Source organism: Chionomys nivalis, chromosome 2 (assembly GCF_950005125.1).
Source record: "Chionomys nivalis chromosome 2, mChiNiv1.1, whole genome shotgun sequence".
Lineage (NCBI taxonomy): Eukaryota > Metazoa > Chordata > Mammalia > Rodentia > Cricetidae > Chionomys > Chionomys nivalis.
In genome coordinates this window covers 134,292,742-134,308,975 of record NC_080087.1, presented here as the reverse complement: position 1 = coordinate 134,308,975, position 16,234 = coordinate 134,292,742, and the positions used below count along the sequence as shown (strand labels likewise).

Below are 16,234 nucleotides of genomic sequence, written 5' to 3'. Positions count from 1 at the left end.
AGTCTGTGGCCCTAACCACCATCTCCTCGTGCTATGGAATGGTATTCTAGAGTCCTGCTTGCATCTTTCTCTTCCTCTGTAAACACAGGCAAACATCTTCTGAGCTGGCCCCAGTTTCCTCATTTAGGGAGTCAGTAAAGTTTGTAGTGCTCATGTGCCCATACTGTTATGATGACTAAGACACAATCCACATAGAGCAGTGGTTCTCAACTTAGGGGTCACAACCCGTTTTGGGGTTTCATATCAGATATCCTGCATATAAGATATTTGCATTATGATTCATCAGTAGCAAGATTACAGTTATGAGTAGCAATGAAATAATTTTATGATTGGGGAATCACTACAACATGAGGAACAGCATTAGAAAGGTTGAGAACCATTGACATAGAGTCGTTGGCTCAGTGTCTACCAAAGCCTCTAATGCCTGTTAACCATTGCAAATGGTCTTACTGTTGGCCATGTGTGCCCCCTTGCACACCAAAGCTAAAAATGCCTATTTAGACTTTACAGGAATAGCCAGGTCTTATCCTTGCTTTGTTTATCACTCTCTCCTTATGTCTCCACTTCTACTGTTCCTTCAATTTAGACTCTAAGCTGATGTCTTCTTTCTTGGAACAGTGGGATTTGCACTATGGATAGGCAATTCTTTAATTTATTCTCCAGCTCAGTTAGCTTTTGTCACATGATCAATAATCATAAAAGTTCTTAATCAGTAAGCTTTTATTTTGCTCATGGCTCTGCGGGGTAATTTCTAATGGTGGTGGAGGGTCTGATGCAGGCTGGGTGTTTTCTGTCACACTGTAGATCTGTAGGAGGAGGACCCACTTGTTCCTCCTGGCTGCGGTAGCCCGGAAATAACCATACAGAGATTGTATTCATTAAAACACTGCTTGGCCCATTAGCTCTGACTTCCTACTGGCTAACTCTTATATTAATTTAACCCATTTCTATTAATTTGTGTATCACCATGAGGTCATGGCCTACAGGCAAAGTTCCAGCACATCTATATCTGGTGGTGGATCCATGACGATTCTCTCCCTCTGCCTTCCTTTTTCCCAGCATGCCATTTAGTTTTCCCCGCCTACCTAAGTTCTGCCCTATCAACAGGCCCAAAGCAGTTTCTTTATTAACCAATGAAAGCAACACAAAGACAGAAAAAAGACCTCCTACACCATTGAGCCTATGGCAGGGAAGAACAGAACTAGGCAGGGAAAACTAGGCTGTATGCTGGGAGAAGAAGGGCAGTCAGGGAGCAGCCATGGATCCACCGGAGACAGATGCTGCCATGTGGTGACTTATAGATTTATAGAAATGGGTTAAATTAATATAAGAGTTAGACAATAAGAAGCTAGAGCTAATGGGCCAAGCAGTGTTTTAATTAATACAGTTTCTGTGTGATTATTTCAGGGCTAAGCTAGCTGGGTGGCTGGGACAAACAAACAGCCCCTCCATGCAGCATAGGTCTACAAGCAAATTATGTTCCACATATGTTACCAACCCTTTGAGAGCAGGCTAACAGATATCAGAGGGCTAGCTGCAATGAGAGATGCCTTACAATGCCTGGACTCTGAACTGCTCCATTGTCACACCACACATACAAAACTTGTCAGAATAGTCATCAAACCAAACCTAAGGTCATGGACTGAAAACCATTGTCCGCACAGGGGAGCTGGCAGAAGTGTGAGTGCAGAGAATGGTCAAGCAATGAGGTCTATGAATGAATCTACAATACTCTCTAGTGGGTCTCAGCTAGCACGGAAGGGAAACAGAGGGACTATAATAGCAACAAACATTGACATCCATTATACTTCCTGCTTGGTATATGCCAGGCACCACAATAAGTATTTAAAATGGATTCTCCAATTTTATTCTTCATTTTCACATGTTTATTATATCATTTTATCAAAAGGGGGATTGCATATAACAGTGATTTCAGGGCTGTATTCTTATGAGATGATCCAGACTTGCCAAATATAGCATCAGACTTCATAGCCTGTGCTACACCGCTTTAGCATGAAGATACTTTTCAGTACATCTAAGTGTGTGCCTGAATGCAGGAGCTAATTCCTGGCACAGCCTTGTATCATTTTCATCCTTCTTAGCAAGCAGTCGAAGTGTGCACTTTGTTCAAGAACAGGTACTATGTTTGTGGACACCTGCTTAATATTATTCTTCTTCCTCCTAATGGCAGCTCTTTTGTGAAGAGTTTATTCAAAGCAAAGTTGAAAATGAGATGACTTCTTGGAAATTAAAAGAAAACATCTTTGTTTTTGTTTCTTTCTTTTTTTCTTTTTAAAGGGCAATAGCTTCAGTTCCAGCAGATAGATATTGGTGTGTGGTTCCGTACGCATTTCTGATTGTGATAATGAGCAACCCCTTACCTGAGCAGACTCTCATAGTCCCATTCCTTGCTGCGAGATTTCACTTTCTGTTTATGTACACTTCCTTCCTGACATACCACTGAAACCCTTGGACAGCAGAGTTATAGCTGATTTTTAACAGGAAGTGGCACTGATCATGAATTTAGCCTTGCTGTGAATGTTTGGTAGCCATTTGTCTGTGCATCTCTTTCACTGTGAGCGGCAGAGCACTGAACTCTGTTCACAAGGAATCCGGTTAAGGGAAAGGAGCTGTAGTTTCCCTTTTTCTGCTAGCATAGCAATCCACTGTTACTCCTCAGAAGATTGTCTCCTGTTTCCCAAATCTGGATTAAGTCTTACAAAATTGTCGGAGACTTTGTTCCTGTCTTGGTTGAAGAGAAACAAATGTAACAGACTGCAGTGTCCCTGAGGCTGGGAAGATGAGCACCAGGACATCCTATCAGCATCTGGCCCTAGGATTTTACTTGAAATCAACAAAATATTTTTTTCTATTGGAGCCCAATCTTTTTCTCCCAGCATTTCGTTCCACTAATTGCTTCTCAAGGTGGTTTTCCCTTAAGGGAAGGTGGATTGTTGAAAACTAAACTACTTTGAAAAGTATGACCAAATTCTTCCTGTGGATTCTGAGTGCTGTATCCTCCTGGGAGCTTCTGAGGATATAAACAAAGACAGGCTATCCACCAGATGTAAAATCTCAGAATGAGTCGGGGTCTGATGTCTCTTGTCTCACCTACCAGGCTACTACTTTCAAGCTTCTCGTTTCCTCTTTGAGTTATTTCTAATAAAAAGGCAATTTTTATTATTGCTATTTGCTACTAAAAGCATACAGATACTCTTGAGTGCACTTTGGGAAACAAGTAGGAACTTGAGCAGGAACTCAGGGCAAGCTGAATTGCAGGTATACCTTGCTCAAAATTATCCAAATACTTAACTAACTCAGAATATTGAAAATACACTGAAAAAAAAAAAACACCCAAGAAAAATTAGGGAAAAAAGAAAACAAAAGAATGCCCAGAAACTGAGAGGTGATTGAAGAAAGGCAATCTGACCTCCCACACATGTACATGAGTGAAATACCCTCTCATACTGGAGAACAATCTTGTTGATGTATGCATACATGCAACACTTCTATACACACAAAGGAGCAGGAGAAATAATACCCAGAAATTCTACTTTCCAAAAGCCATGCAGTTACAGGCTGTCATGGTATGTGGAGTTTCTTGCAGAGCCTTCTGAAGCATCACTGTGAGCTATCCCACATTATTCACAAAGTAACATGACCACACCAGCACAGTGCTGCTTCTTGGAGTACTGATGGCGTATGCGTATACAATGCTCCTGTTGCAGGCTGCTACTTGGATTTTCATTTCTGTCATTCCTCCTAGGTATTTGTCCCCAAAGTATATTGTCATTACTTCTAAAAACAAAATATAAGAGAATGTGTCTGCAGTGACTAGGATGAAATCAGGAGGTCCTTGAGGATGAGTTTTTTCAAATTCCCTTTTGTGGTTGGAATTTCAAGTGAAACACCTTGTTGTTGTTAAAAGGAAAGAACTGGCGTCAGTTTTACACTTGGAAAGGTGTACCCCCTTTTCCACATTTTCACTAAACCTTCACTTCATATTTTCTCAAGGTCACTCAATGTCTCTAGTTACTTTGAAGACTCTAGATATTTAATCATTTGCTAAACATTTTCAAGTTCAGTGATTTTTCTTTGCTTTTGATGAACTATATTGCATAAAGTTTAATATGTTTTATTATTTATTTTATATTTATTGCTTACACTTAGACTGGTTTTCTTTTACTGCAGTCATTTTTAGAAAAGATCCATCTTTTTTTAATTTAGGAAAAACATCAACACTAGCATAGGCTTAAGAAAGAATTCCATGCAGTGCATTCCACTAGTTCTGGCTGGCACTTTTTATATTTGAATATGCTGATGTTTCTAATGGAATGTGCCCTATTGAAGCCCTGAAATAATAAGATAAAAATTCAAATTTAAAAGTGTTTTTTTTTTCCTAAGGGAAACAAATGTCATATCAGGTAGATGGATTATTTAAGGACTCTTAAACAGAGAGAATGCATTTAAAACTGCTACTCTGTATAAAATCAATTTAGCCCAGTTTGTGCTTAATAAATACTACTTGATGATAGTGAAATTAAGTAAAAGGAAAATGCCTAGCATAGCTAATTGCAAATGTGTGCACCCAGAATATGAAATAGACATCATTTAAGTAACTTGATTCTGTGTGCTCAAGAAATTCGGGGTGATTCTTCTCGAAGATGTAGAATTTCATAATCTTTACATGGCGGATAGGAGTATTTTAACTACTGCGAGTATTCACGATGATCAGTTTTCTATGACTAAAGTGAGCTGAGGGGAAGAGCATCCTCAGGAGCGGAAGAGGGGGGCCACAGGAGGATTCCTGGGTCTTGGGAACGCTGAGCATTTAGGGCCTCCCACCCTCTTAGCAGGAGTCTGGTCAGAGTTCCCAGCCTGAGTAATTTCTACCTCCATTTCTCCCAGTATCTATAAATCAGGGCATATCTATAATTAATGAATCCAAAGGAAGATAAAAGGGACAGCTTTTTAAGGAACACTAATGTTAAATGATTTCTTCAACTCTCCATTTTTCTTAAAATTGATACATTCCCTGCCAGTGAGAGGACTTGGAGGCGTCTGGTAGTTGACGGCATCCTAACTTGTTCCTCTGATGGAGGTCCGGGCAGCTACTCAAGTCTAAGAACTGAGCACCGATGTGTTATCCCCATTCACAAATGGACAACTGCAACTTGGAACTGAAAAACAAATCAAGAGATTTGTAGGCTACATAACACAGTAAGAATTTTATGTTAAAAACAAGGGAATCACTAACCTAATAAGGAAAACACTGGTCAGTCAATTTTCCTCTAAAGCATTGAAACTCTTAGTAGGTGTTAATTCATGTGATTGTGCATGTTATTTCTGAATTTAGACACCAGGACTTCATACAAAGGTCTCGTCACATAACTTCTAACACTTTATGGTCTTACCTCAGCCTTCATCATTGCTTTGTTTATAATCTTTATCACTTCTTTTTTTTTTTGGATTTCTAAAAATACAAATAAAAAGTACATTTGGTCTGTACTGAGCAAAACTTAAAACTACATCATTCTGGTGTTCATTTTGGATACATCTGATATCTCATTAGGCTTGAATGCACGTATGACTTCATGGTGTTAGAGAAAAAGGTAATCTGTACAAATTGATCTATAATGATGGTGTTGTGGGTCTATAAATAATACCTGTTAAAAATAGTTTATAACCTAAATGTCCTCCCAAAAGCTCCTGGAAGGATGCAACTGGGAGCTGGTGAGCCCTTCGAGAGGAGGGGCCTGGTGGGAAGTGTAAATCCACTAAGAGTATGCCTTAAAGGGGAGGTGCCTTAAAGGGGAGGTGGAGCCTGGCCCTTTCCTTGTTTTCTTGTTGCGTCTCCACATACTCAGGCCATACTGTGTTGTCTTTCATTGGCACAACTGCTCCTAGGACAAATCTGAAATTGAGCTAAAACAGCAAATGTAAAGTAGCGTGGTTATATGTCACATAAGAAGAGAATACGAGAATACCAGGTGAGTCCCTCAGGGAGTTGTCATAGAACAAAACTAATAAGCCTTTCCCCCCACCCCTACGGCCAGAAACAAAAACAAAAAACAAAAGCATAGAGAAGGAAAAAAAAGTAAATACAATATTTTTTTTCCAACGGGAAAGATCTTAGAGAGTCTGTCTAATCTGTTTATGCATCCATGCAGAATATTCCTGATTCATGTATAACACATATGCTTTGACAAGCTTTCTTAATCTGCTTTTCTAGGCCGAAGTAAATTAGGAGCACAAAATCTGGAAGGAAAAAGGAAGGGGTGGAGAAGGATCCGGAATGACAGGAAACAGGATGAAGTAAAACAAGCACAGAGTGTTATTACCGTGCCATAGGCCGGTAAATATTTCTGAGACTAAGTCAGGCCTTCTCAAACTTTCTTGCTGCAATAATAATAAGATTTAGTCTGTCTTTAGGAAGCTGTATGTTGCGGGGTTTTTATGTGTGTTCCGTATTTGTCCAGGAGTTTTAAGCAAAAAGGATTAGGCTGTATTTTGAAATCAATGTATCAAAATGATTATGAGTATGCTTGCTCCTATGCTCCAGAGAAGGTTCTTTGGCTTCCTTGCAAACATTTCCATATGCCACAGATACTGGGACTTTATTGGTCCGTTCCATACAAATGGAATGAATCTCCCAAGATGGTACTGCATTAAATCCATTGAAAAGTTTACAGTGGCTCAACCAGTGGAGATGGGCCAGTACAGAAAAAGTAATCAAGCCAGCTTGGGATCATCAGGTCTTCTTAGGTACAGTTTATAAATTAATTGATTTCTTCATTATAGATGAAACTTACACCAGTCCCTATGTACCTGACTGAAAGATTATTTTTCAAGTGACTCTATTTAGCAAGCACTCTACAGCCTCTGAAGTGAGTTAGGCAATCTATAATAGATTGGAGACACAGAATGAACCACCTCGTTCTATAATCTAGAAAGCTAAGGATACTAAATTAAATATGTGAGAAACTAATTCCCTAACGGGAGCAGTAGCTATAGTAACATGAGCGTTGGGAAAAAGAGGCTTTAGTTGTGCTGGAGATTAACTGTGAGAACAAGATGGCGGCCAAGCCTCACTAGAAAGGGTAAACAGATATCTAATAAGAGCAAAGGACTTTCAGAAAGGAGGAAGAGGGTGAGCAAAATCATATACACCAGACAGGGATCTTTTTGGGAGAGATATCCCTCTTCTTTCAATTGAGATATGTTATGGCAGATGATGAAAATTGGAAACATCTTACATGGCTAAGGCAGTATTAAATGAGTAAGTACTACAGACATCCAATGTGGCCGGCTTCCTTTCTGGAACTGTGCTTAAAAGTGCTTTGTTTGTTCATGTTCCTTCAGACTGTTGTTTTTAAGTCACTTTAAATGATAACGAACTGAAGTCTATTTTTTAATATTGATTTGTCTTATGTTTTGGTTTATTTTCAAAATTACAGTAGGTAGATACTGTCATAGAAAAATTTTAGAACCTTTAAAAGAATTCTCTTGGAACACTTGTCCTAATATTCAGGGATACCTGGAGTGTCCTCTGCTCTAGGGAATCTCTTCTGTAAAGTTTGACTTTGGGGCTTAGGCCCTGGGTGTTGAAAATATCCCAAGAGGCCTTACCAAGGGTCCTGTTAGAAACATGCAGAGACAGCATCCAACATCTGGTCATGATTAATCCTCTCAACACCCTGGACTAATGTGGATTGGCCTTGGGCCACAGCCAACTCTTCCTGGGAAAGCCACCTCCCATGCTTCTCTCAGATTCTGCAGAGTCCTCTTTGCATAGACTTTCTTAGTCTCTCCTTTGCATCATTACGACTTTACATGGAGGAGCTTTAGAAAAACAGACTAATGGGAGTGCGTGGAGCCGTGTGACATCACCAGTTCAGAACAGAGGAAATATTCAAGAGCTGATCACCAAGAGCTAAACTAGAAAGTCACAGTTCCCCTGAACGTCATGGCAGTTCTGCGGGAGGCATTTGAACTATCCCGCATGACACATGACTGCCCCTATTGCAAAGAATTATCTGGTCCAAATGTGCACTCACAGAGAAACCCTGGTATAAATGTTTGCTTTGCTGAGACTAGGATTTGTAACTTTTATTAGAGTCTCAGAGAGATCTAAGAATCCATAAAGTTTAAGGATTATTATTAGCAAAGGTACTGAAAACAAGACTCCACAGTGACCCAGACCTGGTTCACATCTTCTCACAGAACATGACTAGTAACAATTCATTCCACCCCTCAGTCTCTTCTTAAAGAATACTGTTATCATAAGGTTTCAATTAGCTCATGCATTGAGAGAGTTTAAGCATAATGACTACATTGTAGAAGCTTATTAGGTGTTTTATTAATATTTCAGTACTCTTAATCATCTCTAGAAATGTGATACAGTAGGAGCTCATACACATCCTCATTGTTGTCAGAGACTACTCATTTATTTCCTTGCCACTCAGACTTGAAATAATCGCACAGAAACTATATTATTTATAACACTGCTTGACCTATAGCTTAAGCTCATATCTAGCTAGCTCTTACATCTTAAATTAACCCATTTCTATTATTTTATATTTTACCACCAGGCTCAGTCTCCTTCAGTGGTGGCAACATGGTATCTTACTGACTCCACCTACTCTCTACATCTTTAATTGAATTTCCCACCTGGCTTTACTCTGTTGAGCCACTGGGCAAAATTTGCTTTATTCATTAGCCAATGAAAGCAACACATTGAGCGAAGGACTTCCCACACCACTCATCACTGGAGGGTCAAGGCAGGATTGCTGAGTCTGAGGCCAGCCTGGATTATATAGTAAATTCCATAGTGAGGCCAGCCTGTTATACAAGCTGAGATCTTGTCTTAGAAAATAAAAGAGATGAGAGATAAGAAGAGTTGGCCATGCTAAGACCCTTTTGAAATCATTTACTATAACCAATCCTCTATCTTTATATCCTTATATAGTAGGAAGATCATTGGAAGAAATGATTAGCAGAGGCCACTCAAAAGGCTTCCACAGAGATTCTGCAGAAGGCTGGTGTGTTGCTAATGCTCCTGGTCTCTGAGCCCTTGACCCTTCCGTTTATGATAAGTAGTTAGGACTGATGCCTTTCTAAGCCATCCCAGGCACAGATAATAAAGGAACTTATAACTCATCTAGGCTTTTCATGTCTCCACTAAAGCACCCCAAGTAAGTTGCTGGTACTTGTTATTCCCATTTTCTTACTCCCTTCAGCATTGCTTTTGTGCCAAAGCTAAGGACTGGGTCTTTTTGCTTAGGGTTCTGCTGACCGTAATATAGGAAAGATTTCCTTTGTCTCTAAAATTGTTTATTTATGGCTGTTACTGTTATTATATAACACATGTATGTATATGTCTGTATATGTAAGCATACATGCGATGACACACATGTAGAGGTCAGAGGACAACTTTGTGTAGTTAGTTCCTTTATGAGGGTTCCAGGAACTGAACTCATGTCACCAGGATTACATGGCAAGTGTTCTTACCATCTTAGCCATCTTGCAAACCCAAGTTTTATTCCTTTGGAAAAGTATAAGCATGACCCAGATTGTGATGAAGTAGATATGCTAAAATTACTAAGTAGCATCTTTGGATATTTGTATTCACTTATATAAAGTTGTATGTTTTAACTCTATCTGAACATAATAGTAACAGAAAATGTTATAAAAAACTAATCTCTTTGGTGAAAATCATTTCAAAGTGAAAAGATATACATAATTTTCAGGAGTATTTTAAAGTTGAGTAGCAAGTTCTGTGTTCGAGCAACTTCACTTTAGATGATGTCTTTAGATAATGTAGTTAGGAAACAGATCTTTCTTTTTCCTCCAGTTTGCTCCCATGCTTGGGCATCTCCTATACTTTCCTGCACGCATGTTCCAGGTATTTGCCCAGATTCCAAACACTGCTCTCGTCCAGCAGACACCTATAGCGTATTTTCTCCCCAGTTTTGAAAGGCTTTTCTTGGAGCAATACCCCTCTGCAGATAAGTAAATATTATTCACATGCCTGGAAAATACTAGTGAATTCAAGACTTGGACTGTTCTGTTTTGTTTTTTTTTTTTCAACTTTGACTTAACCAGCTGAGCCAATTCTAATATATATGGAAGCACCTTGTCTTACTTGGTGTTAGATAAACGATGCCTCGTCTTCCTGGAGCATTATATTATCCGTCTGTAAATGGGAGAGGTTGGACCAGATGACCTCTGAGGACCTTTCTAAGCTTGAAGCTCTGTGATGGTATTCTAAATGTCAAGACAATGTGGTCTTCCTGGCATTGCCATTAATGAAATTACCCGTCATTTATCTTATGAACAAGAAGCACACACCAATAGCAAGAAGACAGCCACTCCTACAAACAAGAGTGCATGGATTTTTATTGTGACCACAACTCTCTAGTGACATAGGTGATAAATGTGAATGTCTCAACAACAACAAACTCCAGGGGCGCGGGGGTGAGTCAGCTGACCTGTCTTTTGTTTTGGACTTGAATATATTAAACATGTCCTACTTGATGCCTGAAACCTAGAACGCAACTAGAAATAGGTTTCTGTTAATAGCTGTTGGTATGGCTTTTCTATACAGCTCTTTTCTTCTCACATCTTCCCAGTCATAAATTCTTTCTCAGATTCCTTCAGTTTTTATTGCTCCTCTTCCTGTCATAGAGGAAGAGGTGCCCTCCCAGTTGACAGACCTCTACGGATCTTAACATGGCTCATTTCCGGGTAACAGTGCCAGTGTCCAGTTCCAACCCTTCTCCTTCCTCAACTTTAAAATTTGCACGTCAGCTTCCAGCTACATTAGAATTTCAGTGACAAGATCAGCGCAGTGGTCCTCCTCACCATTTCACAGAGGCTTAATCCTATTCTTTGTGTGCCTAATTCACAATCAGATAGCAGAAAGAGGCAATTTCTTTTTTGGTTAATTAGGGGAAAGGTTAAGTGACGTTCCGAAGCCAGAGGGAGAGACATTAAGTTCCCGTGAGGCAGGCCTTGGAACAGTTTGTGTCTGATCTTACACACTCTCTGTTAATCCCAATGCCTTGCCATCTCGGTGCTCTTCCCGCGTGAGCATGTACTCCTTTGGGTGGCCTCTGCAGTGCTGTGTTGCCAAGACTCCATCCACCAGGTGATGTGTAGGACATCTCTAAATGCTCTCTAGACCAACAGCTGTCACTGTCTCTTTCCCTGTTCCTTAGGGAACAGTTCCTCCAGCCATCTGCCCATGTATTTGTCCAAGCCTATCAACCACCCCACGGGTTTTCTCTCTGAGGCTCAATGACTAGCTTCCAGCCTATACTGTGTGTCTGTTTTGGTCATTTCTCAGGGAGGTTTTTTTTTTTTTTCCTTTTTTCAGTTTTGCATTATATTCTGTTCATTTGAACTTCTATCCCAGTTACCTCTTACTGCAAGGATTTTTTTTTTGCATTTAGTTAAGCACTGCACAACTATACTGAGGCCATGAAGGGGGCTGAAGGGCCAAAGGTCACAAAACTAAGCTTGCGTGAGTCTCGTCTAATGTGCTATAGTGAACTAGGCAAATTAGAATTAGAATTCACGATTCTGATTACTTTGTGGAAAATTTTATAAAAACACGAATCTCCTTAATTTGGGTCTGTGAGCATCGCAGGAGGCAGATATGGAAGAAGTCTCTGGAAAAGTAAAGAACTGTGCATACCCACTTCTATTTTTGTGAACTGTATTAACATCAGCAGCAGGACAAGATTCCCAGTTATATTTGAACCTGACTGTCTGCATGTCAAGTAGCATAGGACAGTTTCTACTCACCAGTCTATAAACACTGTAAAGTCCGTTCTCCCCGGGAGGGATGCACTGGGGTCTGCCCAAAGGGGCTTCCCGAAGAGCTGCTCTCCCAGCTTACCAGCCACTGATGGAGACCTCACTGACAGAAGGCTTCTGGCTGAAGGTGACTTCTGAATGAAGAAGAGTGGGAAGAAGAGTGAGGCTGACTCTCCACACATGGGGTTCCTGGTACTTTAATGGTAAATAGCTTCTCTTCTAGGAGGACTAGATGAAAATGTTTATTAGCTGGAACATCCCGGGAAAAAGTCTGGGAATCCCTCCCTTTGTCAAGCTTTCCTGCCAGAGGTATTAGGACAATTTGGTCCTTCACTGGACACATCTGTGTTCTTCTGAATACTAGTTGATGAGTCAGTCTGTGCTTGAGGTAGAGACAATTATATAAGGAATCTGTTCTCTCCATTCAGTAGGCTAGCAGTGATAGCTAAGAGGCATTATGCTCTCGAGCGCACAGCTTTTAAGCACGTCTTTCCATGCCTGAAAATGCAAACCCTCCTTGTGGGAGATAGCTACTGTCTTTGTTTCCTAACCCGGTTTCCTCGAGTCCCCATAGGGTATTTACCAAAACAAATCGCAGAAGCGTGCTAGATTCGTATGTTTGCCAGACAGAGATTTAGATAAAAAATATCAGACATGTCTAAATTATTGCAGCTCAGAACTCTAAGATTTCTTCTTTTAAATACATCTTTATTGATATTTATTGAGCTCTACAATTCTCTCTGCTCTAAGATTTCTAAAAATAACTCCTTTCACACAAACCACGTTGCTAGTATCTGTGACTGCTTGACTGGCTCCAGAACCACTTCCTGCCATTGAAAATCCGTCATTCCTGAGAATTCAGGCTCACGTTTCTGACTCTCTCTTCTTCGTACTTGAACTTTTCCTCCCAACAGCTACCTGTCATCACCATGCTTTCCCATCTTACACTGTTTTCCCCTCTGCCCCAGGATGGCCGACTGCGAGTGAATGACCAGCTGGTTGCTGTGAATGGGGAATCTCTTCTGGGCAAGTCCAACCATGAAGCCATGGAAACACTGAGGAGGTCCATGTCCATGGAAGGAAACATCAGAGGCATGATCCAGTTGGTGATACTGAGGAGGCCCGAGAGGCCACAGGAGGTGAGACCATTCTGGACTTTCCTGAGATGGCTCAAATGGTCACCAGAATATACAGACTCAATCACTCGTGGTAGGTTTACATTTATTGAGTCTGTCCTTGGGAAAGTATGGCCCAGACATACTCAGATGGATATATTAAAGAAACAGGTGGTTGTATATTTTAGATATAATAAAAATGTATGAAATATGCATATAAAGTAAATCATTTATCAAATATCACCAGTCCACATTTACTAGAGCTTATGTTCAGAAATTCCTAGGGGTTCTGGACTTATTAAAAAAGCATCCTTCTTAATACAACTTTTGGTAGTATGCTAGCAATGCCTGTACCTTAGGAAGTTCCTGGTCAGATGGACGTATACAGTGTTAATTGTGAAGATAATTATGATATAATTAAATATCTATATTCTCCCCTATAATCTAGACATAGCTAATACAGTCCTGAGGTATAACTAAGTTAAAGTTTGATCTGTTGAGCATTTTATTTTATTAAAAAATGGAAGTCTTATTTCTTTTTTAATAATTGATTGTGCTTTTTAAAAGAATGGAAAATGCCCCCTTAAATATGAACTTTAATATAAAATAATATAGTATAAAAAGAGTTTAAATAATTCTTAAATGCTGATATACCCAAACATTTTATTTACACAAAATTATAAACAAAGCTGATCTTAAAACAGTGTTTTAAAAGATTAAGTATTAATGTTCCTAACAATTACTTTAGGAAAAATGAGTCGGTTCATACAAATTGGCAAACTATCATCACATTTATACATCATCATATTGGGATAGTATCTAAGGCCAATGTATGTTTCTCTGCTACACTTATATATAAAGTAAGATATGTACTACTTGGAAAACTGATATCAAACATTAGTGTTAGTAGTAAGTTCAACCAAATTTTAAAAATGGAAGATTATCAAAATGAAATGTCTGTCAGTGGGTCTCCTTGTGTTATATGCAGATTACTTGTGCTAAAACCCTCAATTTGCTGTTTCCCAACCATGAAAATACACAGCTAATGTAAGTGCTTGATGTATAGAAGACAGACACTGGTACCTGCTTTATCCACCGTTAGAGCTTCATTTCTCCAAATGTGATTGGCTCCCAGTAAATGTTGCTAAATGAATGGAAAAGCTGCATCTGAGACCCACTTTATCTGACAGGGTGATCTTGAAATAGTGAAATGATAGACCATCTCTTCCTTTGCTATATTATCAACTATTGGGAGAGAATAGCTGTGCCTCCTATACTCTTTGTGTATAACCTTGTAGATGTTAAAGAAATGTAAATTGGCCAATTACTGAAGACTATATATAATGAATGAGCTTGTTTTCCACATGTGTGTCTACCTAAGTGACAGAGTCTTCATGAATATTAAATGGGCTTCACTTGTGTACATAGTTTGAATGCCCTAATCTACTGCTTCCTAACACGAGAAAAGAGCCTGTCTGGTGTACTTTGGTCCTTCCTATAGAGTCCTGGGATTGGAGAGTGATGTGAAGAAGGGAATCCGGGAGGACTCAGTCACCCCTTCTTATGTAATCTGTGTACGATAGCTTCCTTTAGCAGCCCCTTCCATTCTTCTTCCTTAGCTGAGGTATCTTTGTTAAAGGAACTCTTACAGAGACATAGTCATGCAGAGGCCAAACTAAGCAAAAAGGGAGAAGAATGAGTATGTCTTTAATAGACTAGAGGTATCGTTACCTTTCCTCTTTCCCCATTCCACATCTGTTTCTAAAAGGCCGTGGATGTGAATGGCAGTGGTGGATGCGATACCCTGGCCCATGGAGCTGGGGTTCTTTACAGTCAGCACTTTTCTTTACTGTGGTGTCTCCGTCTTTAATTGCATAGTCCAGAGTGGAATGTGGTCAGCATTATCCCATCTGAAGAAAGTATCACCTTTCAGTTCATTCCCAGCCTCAGATGTGTCTTGTTAATATAGTTCACCAGGGAATCGATCAGGAATAGGAACTACTGTTACAAGAAGCAATTTTTATGAGGACATTTAAACAAGGATCCATTTTCTTGCCACAATATTTACATGCTTTCCATGGGAAATGAGCAGGCGTTTCTCTGATCTATAGAGAATCTTTGTGGTAGCCATGAAGATTAAAGGGTCTCAAAGTCAGAAGCCTAATGCATAGCTTATCTTTATTAATTAAAAAAATCAGCTATGAGAGCTCCCGGATCAGCCTGACCGTGTCGTGCATTTGCTGTGCACAGTGTGTGCTGTGCACAGTGGCTGCCCGTCTATTCTCCCAAAGAACAGCAAGTACCCTCTGGTCCATAGAAAAGCATCCATAACCCAGAGGAGGTTTAAGCACTGCTCACACATCAGGGCAAATCAATTAGTTAGATTTGGCAAGAATGCCAGCATAATTGCTGGAACATTATACCAATATTGAAAAGAAATGAAGCTGCTACTTAAGAAAAGTCAAAATATAAAGTTGTTATTTTTCCCCCACATTACCCAGTTGTACAAGATAGGTAAACAGTTTTGATGAGAACCTCAGGAAGAATACATAATGAGCTCTTGATTGAATCAGAATCATTTTGAACAGAAGTGTGTTTTTCCAAGGATGAGCTTCAGGTTGAATTGTGATTATGTTTGTGCCTAGAGACTTGATATTTAAAAATGGGTTATGACCTGGTTTTGTTTTTCTCTTTCCTAAAACATTTTCCTCCCTGCTGCAGCTCATCTTCACAGAGGCAGAACATGTTTAAAAATCCATTATATTTTTTATTGGCTGGGACACTAATGGAGGCCTCCACGACAGCTCTGTTTTACAGGCTGGATGCTTTAATTAGGCTGCTTACTGATCAGTTGTTGGGATATTGATTGTGTCATTTATCAAAGAGCTAGGAAAGCAGAAAAAAAATTGTTTTTGTTCTCGTTGTTCTTGTGAAGTGAAAACACAAGGCAATGCAAGGCGAGCGCTATGACTGCTGGGGCTCCAGCGTTACGCTGGGACTCACTGGTGTCCTGTACCTGCACAACAGCAGCCAAGGTAACGTGGTTGTGCCAGAGTACTGTGTCAGGAGCCCTCCTGAAAAGCTAATAGCCTTCTGCCGCTGAAAACATTTTAATTATTTAGGATACAGAATAGAAGCAAATGCTTCAAATATTTTGTTTAGCTAGATCCTGATTTTCTTTCTTTCTTTCTTTCTTTCTTTCTTTCTTTCTTTCTTTCTTTCTTTGTTTCTTTCTTTTTTTTTGATTTTTGTTTTTTGTAACTAAAGAGAACAAAGTAGAATCAAATGTATTGTGTTTT

At 39.6% G+C, this 16,234-nt stretch overlaps 1 protein-coding gene across 1 annotated transcript in view; it reads left to right on the top strand.

The window, feature by feature from the left end:
- The window catches only part of Pard3b (par-3 family cell polarity regulator beta), a 1,010,698-nt gene that overhangs the window by 564,598 nt on the left and 429,866 nt on the right, over nucleotides 1-16,234 (top strand). The window contains exon 12 of the mRNA XM_057761958.1: nucleotides 12,789-12,959. Coding sequence (XP_057617941.1) covers nucleotides 12,789-12,959 — 171 coding nt within the window. The remainder of the gene's footprint in view (nucleotides 1-12,788; nucleotides 12,960-16,234) is intronic.